Source organism: Marmota monax, unplaced genomic scaffold (assembly GCF_021218885.2).
Source record: "Marmota monax isolate L192 unplaced genomic scaffold, Marmota_monax_Labrador192_F-V1.1 WCK01_AAM20220418_F8-fsc00103, whole genome shotgun sequence".
Taxonomy (NCBI): Eukaryota; Metazoa; Chordata; class Mammalia; order Rodentia; family Sciuridae; genus Marmota; species Marmota monax.
Window position 1 is genome coordinate 1,398,359 of NW_026694286.1, and position 19,583 is coordinate 1,417,941.

The 19,583-nt window shown below is 35.8% G+C and overlaps 1 protein-coding gene and 1 pseudogene across 2 annotated transcripts in view; one reads left to right on the plus strand and one right to left on the minus strand.

Annotated features, from left to right (window-relative positions):
* Window positions 1–19,583, minus strand: part of Myom1 (myomesin 1) — a 136,154-nt gene that overhangs the window by 104,624 nt on the left and 11,947 nt on the right. For both annotated transcript variants that reach the window (XM_046467439.2, XM_046467440.2), the window contains exon 3: window positions 3,717–3,857. In XM_046467439.2, the coding sequence (XP_046323395.1) occupies window positions 3,717–3,857 (141 nt within the window). The remainder of the gene's footprint in view (window positions 1–3,716; window positions 3,858–19,583) is intronic.
* On the plus strand, window positions 6,874–7,388 carry LOC124108908 (large ribosomal subunit protein eL21-like; annotated as a pseudogene).

Sequence of the window (19,583 nt, forward strand, 5' to 3'; positions counted from 1 at the left end):
ACACTAATACTGCCACAGTGTTTACGGGTTCCTAGCGCCTGACTCTGCAGTTTACTGAGAAGTGGAACTCAATATTTGCCCAAGTTTTAAATTTCTCATGGAATATTAGTAAAACATCTGGAAGACAACATTAGTCCATTTGGTTTCTGACTAAAACTTAGTGATTAAATTTTAACTTTTTCTCTATCTTTCCAGGTATCAACAAGATAGTCTACACTATGGAATTTAGTAATATATACACTATAATTTAGTAGAGGGAAAAGAAAAATAAAAATTTTTAGCTTAGTGTCCTGACATTATTATCTCTAATATTTTCTTTTGAATGAGATAGTAAATAAAGAATTAGTAAGTGAATGCAAAACAAAGCATCAAGGAAATTTGTTTGGAATTCTCTATGGAAGTCGACATACAACAGAGAGATTTGAAATGGGCTCTATAATATGATTTGATACATATCATGATGGACCATATGCAATGCTAGTCTTGCCCCAAGTTGAGACAACTCTAACTGAAAGAACTTCAAGTATAAGTTCTCATTACCTTGAACTGTGGAAATATTGAACGCTCAGAGGGCAGAAAGAAGTCACGGCCTCTGTGTACCAATAAACTAAATCTCAAAAAACAACCAAACAAAAAACCTTAAACATGTAATTATTTAATATGAGAATTCAAATGTACTTTAAAAAAATACGTTGGGCCCTGGTCAATAGGGATATTCTACTTTAAGTAAATACAGGGGATATTGATGATATCCTTCTGAAATCTGGGCACAAGAGCAAGAAATGTGGTATTAATATGTTAACAAAACACACTGCTATAAAGCAAAAATAAATTAAAAACTTCTTAATACTCTGCATATCTCTAATGGCCTAAATTCAAAACCTATTGCTGAACTAAGCAATCAGCCTACGTACTCAGTAGAGGAAAGAGACCACGGGGTGGGAGTGGAGGGAGGGGAAAGTGCAGGGAGGTGATATTGTCCAAATTATATTGTTACATTGTGTGCATGTATGAATATGTAATAATGAATTCCACCATTATGTACAACGATAATGCATCAGTAAAACAATGTGTGTGTGTGTGTGAGAAACCTTATTGCTAACACAAAGCCAAATCAACTTACCAGAGTACAAGAAGGGGAATTCATGCAGAAGAAATGATGTTTTCCAGAAACAAACTATAACTACAGAAAACACGGACAGTGCATTGGCCAGTCTTGGGAGGACTTCAGTTCTTTCATTACCAACCATGTGACTTCTAGCAAGTCACTAACCATTGACGCTCTTGTCCAAAAAAATGATATGCTAATACATTCTAGGGTTGTATGGAGGATTTAGCAAGATAAAATAGATATTCAACAAATATTAATTGCTTTCCTATTTTCTTCTCAGATTGTAAATATCATTAACACCATTTTGAAAAGTTATTTTCAACATAGTAACAAAAGACAGGAGATCAATCCATATTAAAAAAATAAGAACTGGAGATAAACCCTTGAAGGTCAATTTTTTCACATTTTCTTTTATCACACTGTATTATGAAATATCATTTCTTGAGATTGGCCTGGAAGATGCAAATCCATTTAGTGGGGAAAGCACAGGGAGAAGACATTAGGAGCAAGAAACTTCATTTTGTGCCCTCTCAGGTAATGAGATATATCTTGTAGGCTAAGTTGATGTGGTTTTTAAATGATTTTTTTTTGTGTGTGTGCAGAGGATTAAACCCAGGACCTTGAGCATGTTAAGCACATGCTCTACCACTAAGCGCTACACTCCCAGCCTCATTAAATTTTTTCCAAACAGAGTGGGGGAAAAGAGCAAAAACAAAACAAAACAAACAAACAAACAAACAAAACCCCAAAACATTCTACTTCTAGGCTAGCCAACTCCTATAATGAATACAAGTGTACATTAAAATACTGTGCATGTGACGAGGATATAGGGAAAAAGTTACACTTATACATTTCTCATGGGACTGCAAATTGGTGCAACCACTCTGGAAAGCAGTATGGAAAGTCTTTAGAAAATTTGGAATGGAACCACCATGTTACCCAGCTATCCCACTCCTAGGTTTATAACTCAAAGGACTTAAAATCAGTATATTACAGTGATGCAGCTACATCAATGTTTATAGCAGTTCAATTCCCAATAGCTAAGCTATGGAACCAACCTAGGTGCCCTTTAATAGATGAACGGGTGAAGAAATTGTGATACACACACACACACACACACACACACACACAAGAATATTGCTCAGCTTAAAGTAGAATAAAATGACAGCATTTGTTGGTAAATGGATGGAACTGAAGAATATCATGCTAATCCGATCCCAAAGAACCAAAGGCAGATTGTTTTCTCTGATATGCAGATGCTAAATCACAATGGTGGGAAGCAGTGACTAGGAAGAATAGAGGTTCTTTGGATTAGACAGGAGAGTGAAGAGAGGGGCAGAGGTATGGGGATTAGGAATGATAGTAGAATGAATCAGACACTATTACCTATGTGCATATATGATTACACGACTGATGTGATTTTACATCATTGCAATCAGAAGAATGAGAAGTTACAGTCCGTTTAGGTATGATGTAGCAAAATGCATTCTACTATCATGTAGAAATAATTAGAACAAATAATAAATAAATAAATAAAATTACTGTGAATGGGCTTAGTCTGGGCAAGCATATTTAGCACTATAAAAATGTTTCTCTCAAAAGTTCAGTTCAAAAAAAAAATCAAGGATGTCAGATAAAAAAACTAAAACTTGAAGGCTAGTAAGTCCCTTTACCTTCCTAATGGAGTGCAGAGTGATTATGACATGAACCTCTGAAACAAGTCAGAAAAGAACTATCAGGCAGGGATGGAAAGAAAACCCCAAGGTAACAGAGAGAGTCAGCAAAAATCACATCCGAAAGATTTCCTGACTTTAATGAGGATCTACTTTTCCCTGACGTTAGCTGTGAGAGGATTTTGACTTCAAGTGTCACCTTCACTATGAGGATAGTTCTACATTCAGAGAAAATAAACAGGGCAAGGTCCAGCAAGATCCTGTTAAGCTTTCATTTTGATGTCTCAGACAAGTTTCCTTTGAATATTATTAACAGTAAAAAAAGTAAGAAGTTTTTATAATAAAGTCAGAAAATTGGCATTACATCGACTTGTGATTTAGTGATTATTCTGTTTGAAATTTACCTGGAAATAGATAACAATCTGGTTTCCATTCAAATTATGTTTCATTTTTTCCCCTAATGAATAATAATTAAAACCACATGAACAGCCAAGACATTTTTCATTTACCTAAACATTAACTCTTTTTTTCCAGTTGACCCAACACTTTATAGTTAAAATAGGATATGAACATGTGCCTAGGAAAATCTTTTTACACTAGCTGTAGTGATTATATTTAGTGTTCAATCATTAGCATCCAAGGCTCTACATCCCATTAGTCACCTAAGTAGCATCAAGTTCTAATGGTTTTCTTTCTTTCTTTCTTTCTTTTTTGGTCACATAGGCATCCTCTGTGATGGCAAAACTTTCTGAAAAGAAATTCCATTTTTACAACTAACGAATCTCCCTTGGTTCAGAGTTCCGAAATTCCTGAGACCTTTCTCAACTGTTATATAGTGAGTGCTCAATAAATGTTAGTTGCTACTATTATTATCTGACACAGTTTACTCTTCAATTCTAATAATCAAAGCCAGGCAGAGAAAGCACACGCACCGTCCAGAGAATATAGGCACCATGTAGTCACTTGGCAGATTTTCCTTCTCCTCCCGAGACAGAAGGCTCTGCTTGGCTCTCTTGGTTTTGGGGCTCAACTTGGATGAATAATCATCTAACAGCAGACTGGAATCTGTAAGCCTGAAATAAAAACCCCTAACGTTAAACAATAACAAAAGTGCATTGAACATTTAGATAATAATAATTTTAAAAAGTGCATTGAAGACATTCAAACTACTGATGAAAGGAAGTTTTAACCTAGGAAGAGTTTTTTCAGAATCTTAGATCTCTCATGTTATTATTATCTTTTATCTTTAGAACTTAAGTGGAATTAAAGATTACCTCTAGATAGGGAATAGGAGTGGGAGGGAAAGGGAATAGCATGGATGGTGAAAGGAGACGGTCATCATTATACAAAATGCATGTATGAAGATGTGAATCAGGTGTCAACATAGCTTATATACAAACAGAGCTTTGATAAATTGTGCTATAAAGGTGTATTAAGAATTGTAATGCAAAAAATAAGAGAGCTCATGTATAATGGCAAAAAAAAGAACTTAAGTGGAATTAGATAGATCTCAGATACACAAACATATTCTATATAGACACTAAAAGAAAATGATATTTTCATGGCTTCTCCACCTTAAAGTTTCAAGGGAAAAGACCAAAGATTTTATATTTCCAAACATCCTTTAATGTTAAGATAGTGTTTGAAATTTATGCAACCTATATAAATGAGGTTTTTTTGGGGGGGTTTTTATTTTATTTTTGGTACCAGGGATTTAACCCAGGTGCTCTTAAATACCGAGCCACATCCCCAGCCCTTTTTTACATTTTCTTTAGAGACAGGGTCTCCCTAAGTTGCTTAGGACCTCCCTAAGTTGCTGAGGCTGGCTTTTTGAACTCATGATCCTCCTGACTCAGCCTCCTGAGCCGCTGGGATTACAGGTGTGCACCACCATGTTGGGCTTATATAACCAGTTTTGATGCAATTTTGCATTCAAATCCTTTGGGAGGACTGTTAAAAATGCACGCTTTTCTGAATGGGGATCCTAGGCGATTCTGATGCAGGACTCTGAGTTCGCACTTTGAAGCCTTCATGTTCCTCCTACAGGCTGAAGGAACTCCTATTGTTGAAGGAACTCTGGGTTCTTCAAATGATGGAGTTAATATAGGATGTAAACATGAAGATGTGACATCAAATAACCCACAGAATTACAGGTGTGTGATAAAGACCCCTTTGGTGGTTTCTGTGTGCCTATGTACCAGGGTACACACGGGCACTGGGAGGCAGTCAGTGTTTTAACAAACCAAAACCTTTCCTAGGGAGGTGATATGAGAGCAGAGGTAGAGGAAAAGGATTGACAAGACAAAAAGTATTATCATAATCTGTGCAGTTCCTGGATGAAATGAAATGCATTTACATACAACCATAAGATTGGGCATAAATTTGAGGAGTTCATGGACACCCTAGAGTCAATCTCTGGACAGGGTTAAAAGTCCCAGGGCACACGGTAAGGAAGGATGTTAACAAGGGGAGATTGTGTAGGAACTCTGTTCTGTGCTTGTAATTTTTCTGTCAAGGTGAAACTATTCTAAAACATTGGTAATAATGATGATAATGATGATGATGATGATGATGATGATGATGATGATAATAATAATAATAATGGCCCCTGGTCTGGAGAATACTTGAAAAGAAGAAGAAGCATGTGAACAGTACTATATGGGAAAACCCAATAGTTTGAATGGTTGAAACAAACCATTCAAATCTTGACCATTTCCTGATCTTTGAAAATCATTTGGAAAAAGCAAAGGGGGAGGACCTAAATCAAAAGCAGAAGACAGTCCCAACATACACGTAGTACAAAATGGATAAATAACAATGTGAGAAAACAAGTAGGGCTACACAGAGCTCTAAGGCCAGCAAAGAACTGCAGAAGGCACAGGGGCTCCAGGCCTGGGGGGGGACAGGGTGGGCTACTGTCTTTGAACCTCCGGAATAGTCCCATGGAAATGGCAAGATTCTTTTCCCCATTATCTGCCCCCTACCCCCAGAGAAGAATATCTAGCTCTCTTTCCGTGATCAGCATTAAAACTAAAGGTTAGAACATTGAAGTTAAGCTGGTGGATTGGTTACCAATTGGAAGCCAGAGTGAAATTTGTTCCTGGCTGGTTGTTCCAGGCAGCACCAGAACGACTGCATCCTATACCCCAGCAGGTCACAGAGAACAGGCTGTGCTTCTACAGATCCAAGTTCAAAGTGTAATTTGCTTTGCTCATTTATTCTATTACTATACAAAATAAAATTAATTATGAGCTTAAGTGTCTTGGTGCTTTTCCTATTTCTAGAATAGTTGGATTTTCTAACTTCTATTTTGCTAGTTTTTGCTCTATTCTCTGTATTTCTATTCTAGTGTCTACAGTCTTATTCTATAACCTTATTTTTCAGTGTTTGTTTGCATCAAAATAGCTATTTTCGATCATTCTTCTTGGTATGTTGTATCTTTTTATGTCATTTTTCCTTTAAGGCAGATCTTTAAAATGATGAATTTACTACAAAGAACACACCCAGAATGTGATTCCATCTCATAGGTAAATCTTAGCAAATGATTTTTATTGGTGCACTATAATTAAACATAATAGTGGAATTCATTATGTTATATTCATACATACACATGCATAATTTGATCAATCACAACTGATTTTTTAATAGTTGAATTTGATGCTGAAGATTCATGACACTATCATTAGTTTCCATTTCATAATTTATCTGGACAAAAGACTTCATAAAAAGTATTATGATGTTATGTATTTAACAGTATTATTTAGAAAACACAAAGATCTCCACCTTTGTTATACCCCCTAAAGTTTCTTCAGCTTTTGATTCCTAATAAAAAAGGTGAGTGAAGAATTAGATGTTAAAATACCACACAAATAGATAATTTAGTAATGCCAAGTTATTTATTAAAGCTAGCAAGCAAAATGAATTAGGGAAACACAAAGTTTTAAAATTAACTGTGTAATCATTTGAGGAAAGACTGTTGATAGTCTATTATGTCATGATCCATGAACGCCCAAGTCCTACATTTTACACTACTAAATTTTAAAGTTGAAAAATGTTTTCAGGGGAGTTAAATAAAATATGTAGCTTTTTTCGGCCGGAACCGCCATCTTTCAGTAATTCGCCAAAATGACGAACACAAAGGGAAAGAGGAGAGGAACCCGATATATGTTCTCCAGGCCTTTTAGAAAACATGGAGTTGTTCCTTTGGCCACATATATGCGAATCTACAAGAAGGGTGATATTGTAGACATCAAGGGAATAGGTACTAAAAGGAATGCCCCACAAATGTTATGGCAAAACTGGGAGAGTCTATAATGTTACCCAGCATGCTGTTGGCATTGTTGTGAATAAGCAAGTTAAGGGCAAGATTCTTGCCAAGAGAATTAATGTGCGTATTGAGCATATTAAGCACTCTAAGAGCCGAGACAGCTTCCTGAAACGTGTGAAGGAAAATGATCAGAAAAAGAAGGAAGCCAAAGAGAAAGGTACCTGGGTTCAGCTGAAGCGCCAGCCTGCCCCACCCAGAGAAGCACATTTTGTGAGAACAAATGGAAAGGAGCCTGAACTGCTGGAACCTATTCCCTATGAATTCATGGCATAATAAATGTTAAAAAAATAAATAAATAAAGGCTCGTGGACTACAAAAGTGATTTTTAAAAAATAAATAAATAAATAAAATATGTAGATTTTGAGTTTCTTTGAACCTAAGTAAGGTTTTGTTAACCCCCTGGGCTTTTAGTTGTATGTAAATTTTGAAAGTAATCCTCTAATAACTCAGTTTTGGAGTAGACACTAAACAATATGTTTTGATCTAGGTAGATCTTATTCCTATTAAAACTACACTTGATATTCTTTATGTACTCAGCTTAAATCTTGAAACTTTCTGAATTTCCATCGAAGCAAGCCATGAAATTAAGCAATAGGTAAGGACTGACTTGTGTACATCCCCAGATGTCTCTCCATAACTGTGTCTAGGTGCATCTTTTTGTACTCTGCCACTCATTGCACTATGTCCTTTGTTAATATGTCTACAGTTAACAGATTTTAAATAAGTGTCTTGGTATGTATGACGTTATCACAACGATGACCAGAAGCACCACAGAGATGGGATGCAGCCAAAGTCCAGAGGCACTCTCTGGAAATATTCCAGGAACTCAGAAACAGGCTAAAACTTCATCTAATCCAAATACTGAAAGGAAAAAATTATAATCTTCTCCTTGTACAACTTCACAATAATGCGTGATAGGAAAAGCAAGAACAAAACCTTTTATAGAATCCCAAAGCTAGAAACGGCCTCTAAGTTATTTATTACACCAAGTCCCTCATTGTACAGATGTAGAAACAAAAGCTTACAAAAGTCTCTATACCTTGCTCATGTTCACACAGCAAGCTGGTAGCTACACTGGAATTAGCACCCATCTCTTATTTTCAGGTTCGTGTTCTTTCCACTGTATCGGTGGTCTCCAAAGGTTATGACTGAACACTCTTTTAATCAAAAACCACTGAGGGCATGCCACCTATATATATATATTTGTTTGTTTATTTATAAGTTCAATGAATATGCATTGTATAAATTCACTTGATTCGATTGTTAGGAGATTTTAAAGATAGAATTCAGTTAAAAAGAAAAAAAAAAGTGCTAGTATTTCTTTCTACATGTCCACAGCTTGCCTTTGTGGACTCCGTTCTTAGGAGATCGTAACACCACATCACACTGCCCATGATGACTTTGATGTTGTTTTGCTTTTCCTGAATCATAAACTGGGGTTCTGAGATCACCACAGCCCAGACAAAATAAAACAACAACAACAACCAAAAAAAGAAACCCTTGTTTGGGCTGGGGCTGTGGCTCAGTTGTAGCATGTGTAAGGCACTGGGTTCAATCCTCAGCACCACATAAAAATAAATCAAGTAATTAAAAAAGAAAGAAACACACATCACACACACACACACACACACACACACACACACCCTCCATTAAACGTAGCATAAATTAAAAATCTGGTCTTTTACAGTTATGTTTATAATCACAACATAATCTGGGGAAATTATCCCTGATCCCCCCTTGAAAAATAAATTTATTCACACTTCGACCTGTTTAAGGACTATGTTACATTCTGAAAATATTCAGCCTATCAGCACATTTCAGAAAAATGGTGTCCTGTGGGTACTGTCTTTGCTAACTTTGCTCTCAAACCCAGCATCACCCATCCCTACATGGTCATGGTTACACTGATTAATTGATTATTCTATTTGTCTTTCCCAATGACTGGACTATGTAAGAAGAAGGATGGTCCCAGTTATCTTTGGGTCCTCAGCACTATGTCCAGTGATTGGCATTGTTCAATGAATGCTCACTGAATGCAACGGAATCAGATTCATTTTCCTGTAATTACACCCTAGCCTAAGGATTCTCAATTCTGGTTTCACATAAGAATCACCTGATGAATTATTAAAAATTACCAATGCAGAGGCAGGGTTCCCAGTATGATGGAATGAGTAGTTCAATAATTCCTCTTCTCAAAAAGCAATGACAAATCAGGGCACATTTGTCAAAAACTCAATCAGGGCTCTGAAAAATCAATCAAAAGCATCAACAACACTGAGAATCGGTTATTCTTAAAAAAAATGACTGAACTTCACATATGAGCAGTGGGAGTCTGTGCCATTCATGCCTAGGCTGCTCCCATCCCCCACCCTCAGCTCAGTACATAAGATAGTTCTATCAAGGTGGGGAAAAGGCAGGAAAAGATCTGTTTTACTGCGGGAGGATGCTGGCTTGATATGGTCAAAGCATGATAAAACTTCCAGCAGAATTGTAACAGTAGCAATCTAAGTGGCAAATAAGCAAGAAAAGACCAGCAGCTCAGCTAGCTTGAGATTGCCTGGTTAATTCAGGCAGCAGACTGGATCAGTCAGAAATCTAACAGAAAGATAAGGAAAAACAAGACAGTAAAAGGAATCTTCACACCTGTGCAGGGAAAGAGGGGAGGGTCCAAGTTTTCCACAAATGATTGGCTGGATGTAAGCCTGTGCACATATGCAGAGAGGAAAGGCAAGAAAGTTTAGGGTCACTTATAAATGACCTGAACTTTGAAACACACACACACACACACACACACACACACTGAGGGGGGTGGAACAATGATTCAACAAGTAGAGAACATCAGCAGTGAGCACGCCAATCATCCCAGCAACTTGGGAGGCTGAGGCAGGAGGCCCATGAGTTCAAAGCCAGCCTCAGCAAAAGTGAGGTGCTAAGCAACTCAGTGAGACCTGTCTCTAAATATCATACAAAATAGGGCTGGGGATGTGGCTCAGTGGTCGAATGCTCCCAAGTTCAACCCCTGATACAAAAAAAAGAAAAAAAAAAGAAGAAGAAGAAGTAGAAAGCATCATCAAAGAGAAATTAGAAAGTACAAACCCATGGACATCGTGGAACAAAAAAGCACTCAGTGACTTGGAAATTTATTAGAGGAACTCAACAGTAGATTTGAGATAAAGGAAAACAGAATCAATTAACTTGAAAAGATAGAAATTTTTCAATTTAAAAAATAAAGAAAAATTAAAATCCTCAAAGACCAGTTGGACAAAGTCAAATACACCAGTATATGAGTCATGGCAGTGAGAGGAGAGAAAGAAAGGGCAGGAAGGTCAATTTGAAGAAATAATACCTAAAATTTCCCAATTTAATGAAAGATGTTAATTTATAATTCTACGATGCTTAGATCCAAGAAGCATATGCACAAACAGATACACATACAGAGACAGAGAAGGACACTTCCTAATGATAAAAGGGTCAATTCTTCAGAAAAACATAAAAATAAAAATACATAAGCACCCGACAGAGCCCCCAAATTCAAAAGGAAAAATGATAGAATTGAAAGAAGAAAAGAAAGCTGAAAAATAATAGTTGGAGACTTCAATATTCCACTCCTAGTAATTGATTAGGAAGAACTAGTCAAAAAATCAGCAAGGACCTAGAGGATTTAAATAACACTATCAATCAACTTGACCTCACTGAACTTTCTAGATAACTTCACCCAATGACAAAAGAGTGACTGTTCTTTCAACATTCTCAGAGAGAATGGATACACTAGTTCACAAAACAATCTTAATCAATTTAAAAAGAATGAAATAATAGAAAATATATATTCTGACAACAGAAGAATTAAACAAGAATGTACAACAGGAATTTAGAAAATCCTCAGACATCAGAAAAATAATGACATATTTCTAAGTAATCCATTGGTCAAAAAAATTTCAAAAGAAATTAGAAAATATTTTAACTACATGAGAACAAAAATACAATATTAAAATGTATGGATTACAGTTAAAGCAGTACATACAGTGACGTTTACAGCTTTAAGTATCAATATTAGAAATAAAGAAAGATCTCAAAATGAATAATGAGCTTCCACTGTAAGAAACTAGAAAAAAGATTAAACACAAAATAAGCAAAAGGGAGATATAGTAAATATCAGAGAGGAAATCAATGAAATAGGAAACAGAACAAAAATGAACAAAATCAATTAAAAGATCAAGAAAACTGATCAAGCTTTGGTGACAACAAAAAGAAAAATAAATAATAATATTAATATAAATAAGACAAATTACTAAAATCAAGAATGAAAGGAGAGGGCTGGGTTGTGGCTCAGTGGTAGAGCGCTTGCCTCACATGCGTGGGGCACTGGGTTCCATCCTCAGCACCACATAAATAAATAAAATAAAGGTATTGTGTCCATCTACAACTAAAAAAAAAATCTTTTAAAAAAGAAGGAAAGCAAATATGATATATCAAGAACTATGTAATGTTTTGAACAACCAACAATAAAAAATTTAAAAAAAAAAGAAGGAAAGCAGAGATATAATTTTCAACCCCACCCAAATTAAGAGGCACAGACAGGAAATAATGTAGTTGCCTTTGTGCCAACAAATTAAGCAATTTATATAAAATGAAAAATTCCTATAAAGACTCAACTTACTAAAACCAATTCTACAAGAGATTTAAATATGAAAACAGACCAATAACAAGAAAAAAGATTAAATTCATAATGTAAAATATTTCCACAATGAAAAGTCCATGTCCAAATGACTTCACTGACATATTTTATCAAATATTTGAAGAAGAAACAATTCCAATCATTTTCAATTTCTTTTTTTAAACACAGAAAGGAATACGATCCAATTCATTCCATAAAGTCAGTAATTACCTGGTACCGAAGCAAACAAAGACACTCTAATAAAACTATAGACTATGAAGATAGACACCAAAATCCTTCACAAAATATTAATAAACCGAATCCAACAACATATAAAACCAAATGAAGATTATCCCAAAAAGGAAACGTTGATTTATATTTGAAAATCAGTTAGTCTAATATATCATATTAATAGAATAAAGAACAAAAACCCACATTCTAATCTCAATAGACGCAGAAAAAAAGCATGTGACAAAATGTAGCATTCAATATGTTAAAAACTCTAAACAAGCTGGGTGCAGTGAGGCAGGTCTGTAATCCCAGTGGCCTGAGAGGCAGAGGCAGGAGGAGTGCAAGTTCAAAGCCAGCCTCAGCAACTTAGAAAGGCCCTAAGAAACTCAGTGAGACCCTGCCTCCAAATAAAAAAATAAAAAGGGCTGAGGATGTAGCTTAGTGGTTAAGTGCCCCTGGGTTTAATCATTGGTAACCAAATCAAAACAAAACAACACAAAGAAACACAAACAACAAAAAAACCCTCTACAAAAAAAAAAAAAAAAATGGAACTAGAAGGAAACTTCTTCAACCTAATAAAGGCCATCCATGAAAAATCTATTACTAAAATCATACTTTATGGCAAAAGGCAAAATTCTTTCCTTTTAAGATTGGAACAAGCAGTAAATCTGCTCTTTTCACTTCTCACCAACCTTCTACTGGAGGTTCTAGTTAGGCTGAGCAGTTAAGGTTAGACAGGAAGAAGTCCACATCTGGTTACAGATGATGAAATCCTGTATGTAGAAAATCCTAAGGAATCTATACACAAAACATGCCAACACAAATCCAGCAAGGTTGTAGGATACAAAATCAAAATACAAAGGTCAACTATATTTCTATATATTAACAATAAGCAATCAAAAAACACAATTAAGGCAACTCCATTCACAATAGCATCAAAAAGAATAAAATATTTTGAAAGAGCTTAAAGTATAACACTTTTATTCAGAAAATTATAAAACATTACAGTAAGTGAAAGATGTATAAGAAATATACACAATATAAAGAAATAGGTCTATATAATATAAATATATGCTTCACATATAATATAAATATATAATATAAAAACATTCAATAAAATTCCCCAGCTTGGTGGCACACGCATGTAATCCCAGTGGCTTGGGAGGCTGAGGCAGGAGGATAGTGAGTTCAAAGCCAGCCTCAGCGAAAGCAAGGCGCCAAACAACTCAGTGAGACCCTGTCTCTAAATAAAATACAAAGTAGGGCTGAGGATATGGCTCAGTGTTTGAGTGCCCCTAAGTTGAATCCCCAGTACCCCTGCACCAAAACAATGCAATATAGTATATATATTATATACAAAAATTATAGACAGTATAACATAAATATATTTATATGTAAAGAATATTTTTTATACATTATAAAGAATATGAAGAAACTACATAGCAAAATTTTTTAAAATAAGAACTAATTTTTTTAAAAAAAGAAGATCTAAGTTTGAGGGGCTTATATTCACCAATATAATAACAAAACAATGATGATTAAAATAGTTTGGTACTGGCATAAGAACAAGCATAGATTAGTGGAAGGAAATTGAGAGTCTAAAACTATATCATTGCATTTTAGGGTCAACTGATCTCTTAAAAAGGTATCAAAAAAATTAATGGGAGAAAGAATAGTCTTTTCAACAATGATGCTTGACAATTGTATGCCCATATGTGAAAGAATAAGTTTAGAACTTTACTCAAGATCATACAAAAAGTTAATTCAAAATGGATTCTAGTTCAAAATATAAAAGAGGATTAAAAAAAACTCTTAGAAGATAAACAACCCTCTCAGGTGTTGACTTAGCTAAAGAGTTCCTAGATATGACACAAAGAGCACAATTCAAAAAGGAAAAATTGATGAACCAAACTTCAAATTTTAAAATTCTGGTCTTCAAAAGACACTGTGAAGAGAATTGAGACAACAATACATCAGAATGAGAGAACATATTTGCAAACATATATGAGAAACAACTTCTATCCAAAATATTTAAGTACCTATAACAATTCAACAATAAGAACAATCCAAGGGGCCAGGTTTGTGGCTCAGTGGTAGAGCCCTTGCCTAGCATGCGTGAAGCACTGGGTTGGATCCCTGGCACCGCATTAAAAAAAAAATAAAGGCAAATAAAATACAGGTACTGTGTCCATCTACAATTATAAATTAAAAAAAAAAATAAGAACAATCCAATTTAAAAATAGGCAAAATATTTTGACTAGGCAATTCACCAAGGAAAATATATAAATGGACAAGAAACACAAAAAATAATGTTCAACATCATTAGTTACTAAGTTAATACAAAACTACCATGAGACCCCATTACTCACCTACTAGAATGATTATAATAAGTAAGAGAAAATGATAAATATTGGCAAGGATGTGAATAAACTGGAATCTTTGCACATTTACCACGAGAATGTACAGCAGTGTCTTATAAAAGTTTAATATAAACTTTGTATATAATCTGCTGATATTTTGAAAATGCAAGAGAAAGATTACTTCAAAAATTAATGAACAGTCACCTTTCAGACTGTAAATCTCTCTCTCTCCCTCTCTCTCTCTCTCTCTCTCTCTCTCTATATATATATATATATATATATATATATATATATATATATATCTCCACCAAAATCTTTTTAAAATGCCAGGCTCTACCATGGGAGTAGGAAGTGAGACTGCTCTGCCTTCCTGAATGGATTAATGTCATTATCAGAGAACTGGGTGAGTTAGGGCAATAGTGGACTTGTTATAAAAGTTAGCTTAGCCCCTCTTGTTCTCTTCTCTACTTGCGTACTCTCTTGCCATGTGATACCTTCCGCCAGATATGCAGCAAGAAGGCCTCACCAGATGTGGTCCCTTGATCCTGGACTGTCCAGCTTCCAGAACCGTGAGCCAAATAAACTTCTAATATTTATAAATTATCTAGTCTGTGGTATTCTGTCATAGCAGCAGAAAAAGATTCCAACAAAAAGAAATTACAAACTTGTTTTTGAAGAGCTTCATAGTATAGTAAGCAAATAAATGGATTAGGTCAATCAAAGAAGACAGGATGGAGAGTAAAAGGAGAGAAGGCAGCTTAGAAGACCAGTGCAAACAAAATTTGATTTCACTGGTTTAATATTTGACAAAATACAGCCTCCATTCATGTTCAAAACACTAGAAATACTAGGGATAGTAGGAACATACCTCAATACTGTAAAAGCTGTATATGTTAAACCCAAGGCCAACATCACTCTAAATGGAGGAAAATTGAAAGCATTCCCTCTAAAAACTGGAACAAGACAGGGATGCCCTCTTTCACCACTTCTATTCAACCTAGTCCTTGAAACCCTAGCCAGAGCAAGTAGGCAAAAGAAAGAAATTAAAGGGATACAAATAGGAAAAGAAGAACTTGAACTATCCCTATTTGCCCATGACAAATTCTACATCTAGAAGACTCAAAGAACCCCAACAGAAAACTTCTAGAACTCATAAATGTATTCAGCAAAGTAGCAAGATAAAAATTAACACCCATAAATCAACTGTATCTGTATACATTAATGATGAATGAACTGAAAGAGAAATTAGGAAAACTATCCCATTCACAATAACCTCAAAAAGTAAAATACTTGGGAATCAATCTAACAAAAGAGGTGAAAGACATCTACAATGAAAACTACAGAACACTAAAGAAAGAAATTGAAGAAAACCTTAGAAATTGGAAAGATCTCCCATGTTCTTGGATAGGCAGATTTAATACTGTCAAAATGGCCATATTACCGAAACTGTTATACACAGTTAATGCAATTCCTAGTAAAATCTCAATGACATGCTTCCTAGTAATAGAAAAAGTAGTCATGAAATTCACTTGGAAAAACAAGAGGCCCAGATTAGCCAAAGCAATCCTTAGCAAGAAAAGTGAAGCAGGAGGCATCACAATACCAGACCTTAAATTATACTACAGAATTATAGTAACAAAAATAGCATGGTATTGGCACCAAAACAGATATGTAGATCAGTGGTATAGAATAGAAGACACAGAGGCAAACCCACATAAATACAGTTATCTGATACTAGACAAAGGCACCATAAACATATGTTGAAGAAAAGAGTCTCTTCAACAAATGGTGCTGGGAAAACTGGAAATCCATATGTAGCCAAATGAAATTAAACCCCTATCTCCCATCATGTACAAAACTCAACTCAAAGTAGATAAAGGACCTAGACATTAAACCAGAGGCCTTGCACCTATTAGAAGAAAATGTAGGCCCAATGTTCCATCATGTTGGCTTAGGAACTGACTTCCTCAACAAGACTCCTAAAGTGCAAGGAGTGAAATCAAGTATTAATAAATGGGATGGTATCAAACTAAAAAGCTTCTTCACAGCAAAAGAAACAATCCAGAACGTGAAGAGAGAGCCTACAGAATGGGAGAAAATTTTTGCCACCTGCACCTTAGATAGAGCGTTAATCTCCAGGATACATAAGGAACTCAAAAAGCTTAACACCAAAAAAACAAATAACCCAATCAATAAATGGACAAAGAGGAACTGAATAGGCATGTCATAGAATAAGAAACACAAATGGCCAACAAATATATGAAAAAATGTTCAACATCTCTAGCAATTAGAGAAATGCAAATTAAAACTACACTGAGATTCCATCTCACTCCAGTCAGAATGGCCGTTATCAAGAATACAAGCAACAATAAATGTTGGTGAGGATGTGAGGGGGGGAAAGGTACACTCATACATTGCTGGTGGGATTGCAAATTGGTGCAACCACTCTGGAAAGCAGTACAGAGATTCCTCAGAAAACTTAGAATGGAGCCACCATTTGACCCAGTTATCCCACTCCTTGGTATATTCCCAAAGGACTGAAAATCAGCATACTACAGTGACACAGCCACATCAATGTTTATAGCAGCTCAATTCACAATAGCTAAGCTATGGAACCAACCTAGATGCCCTTCAACAGATGAATGGATAAAGAAAATGTGGCATATATATATATACAATGGAATATTACTCAGCCATAAAGAATAATAAATTCACTGGCTTGAGAGGGAATTTCTGTCTAGGGTCATCATGGAACCCTGTGGAGAAGCTGGACATTGAAAATGAGTAGGACATCATTCTTGACACATATTTACAGCCTAATACTGTTGCATATATACAAAATGCTCAGCTGTATACCAGAAGACTGAAGGGCAGTGGTTTTAATGAACAATGGGCCAGCTTATTCTTGGCTCTTTGTTCCAGTCAGCCACCCTCCGTTAGGGTGGCTGGTATCTGAAGTTTCATCTCTTTCATCCTCAGGACCCCATGGAGAATCCCTTGGAGTTAGTTTTCAATCTCTTCTCCTTTCTACTTATCTATTGGCTACATTTCCCCCTCTTGCAAAACTTTCAGGACAATAGTTTCTTTGGACTGTGTGAAAAGGTTGTTTGGCATCTACTTCTGATCTAGAGCAGCTCTATTTTGTGCTCCTTCTTTGATACATGCATCATGTTGATGTCAACGCTTTGTACTGACCTTTCAATCCTCTCTTTCCCAATCTTGACACTTAGGAGAGTTTCGGGAGTACATCAAAGTTAGTGGAGAAGTGGGAGGCTGGAAAGAGTCCTTTTTTTTTTCTTTGGGTCAGTAATTTTTCTTATTTGTTCTAATTAATCCTATTTTCCCCTAATACATTTTGCAAAAAAGGTTCCTTATAAGAGACAAACATTAATTTGATCAACATCAACCTTGAAACTCACTGGTACCTGGTGTCGTAATAACCTTCCCTTGGCTTTAAATGTATTTATTCATTTTTTATTTATTTGCATGATTAGCCTTACCCTTCTTCCCCCACCCCTTCCCTGTTCCTCTCTATTTCATGCTCTTGGCAATAGAAACATCTCACTTTTAATTTTTTTAAATATTTTTTCAGTTGTTAATGGACCTTTATTTTACTTACTTCTGTGTGGTGCTGAGAATCTAACCCCGTGCCTCACACACACTAGGCAAGTGCTCCACCACTAAGTGACAACCCCAGCCCTCACTTTTATTATTATTTTTTAACTATTTAAATAGAACTATAAGTACATTTCTTCCTTCTATTTATTTATTTATTTATTTATTTTTTCCCCATAAACTAAATTTCCACTAACAGTTAACATTTTACTCTCCTTTTCAATAAATTAATATAGTTGATGTATAGCCATGATCTAAAAGCAAAAACCACGGGACCTAAGTCATGACCCAGCATGAAGGTAGAACTGTCACGTGTTCTAGAAAGGACAGATGGATGAAACACTGGTAGATTTAAATATTTTACGGTTCTTATTTATATTTGTACATGTATGTACATATACACACACATACTGTTTTTATGCATTTGTAAATTTAAGAAGTTGATTTAAGTAGACTAGACTTTTAAGCAGGAATGAAAGAGTTTATTCTATTTTTCCTAGACATTATGTTATGCAAGACACTTGACAATAGTTTTTTATATATATATAATTTTTTAAAAATATTTATTTTTTTAGAAGTAGTTGGAAACAATACCCTTATTGTGTTTATTTATTTTTATGTGGGGCTGAGGATCAAACCCAGGGCCTTGCTTGTGCTAGACGAACGCTCTACCACTGAGCCACAACCCCAGCCCACCTGACAATAGTTTTAGAGATGCTTTATGGAGTCCAAGCCTGTCTCTTTGTGGACTGGATTGTTCTGGGTTTCTAAAAGTCCCACACTGGGGATGGTCACTTTGGTTGACTGGATGTTGCATGAATGTTACTTGACTCGTTTGAGGTGTTCCTGACTTCTCACTTCATGAAGAGAGACTTCTGTGGAAAAGGTCAAGCTTGTTGGAGAAGCTCTCTTGGGTTTCCAAGGCCCAGAGATCTCTGTGGGGAGGTTCGGTTACACCCCACTGTCTGGTCAGCAAGAAGGTGCTGCGGTTATGGAGGTGAGGGCCCTGAAGGGACAGAGCTAACATTTCACCTCCCAGCACAGGGAGGTAACCCCTTTGCCCTTCCTCTGCCTTTGGCTGACTCATTCTATTCCCACTCTCTGAAAAGACTGGCCTTTCTTTCTTCTCCAGCACAATTCACCTGCCTAGGGCAGATGAATGGCATCCTGGAAGTATCTTGTACCATCTAAACCTAATTTAACTTGCAAAAGAAGCTCACACGTTATATTTTCCATGTAAGCACACAGGAAGCACAGAATGAATCCCTTCTTGTTGGCCCTCAGTGGAAACGAGGGACTTGAAAATTAAATGAATTTTGGTCCTGTCTTGCTTTGGCATTCCATAGTTCGACAGATCTATAAATTGCTAATTATATGAAACTGGTATTCCCAGGAGTGAGACTCCTAGTTCATTCCACAAACAAGCCATAGTTTATAGCAGTGAGAGCAGAAGGAGGAGACTGATACTTGATGAGGACGACTGTTTGTGGATTTAGGATTGGTTTTTGAGACCCAGAACATAACTCAATTACCTCTAAAAGAACTGTGGCTTCTCTGCTTTTTGTTAGATTTTTCTCTGACCTTCTACCATATGGAATGTAATATCATTTTA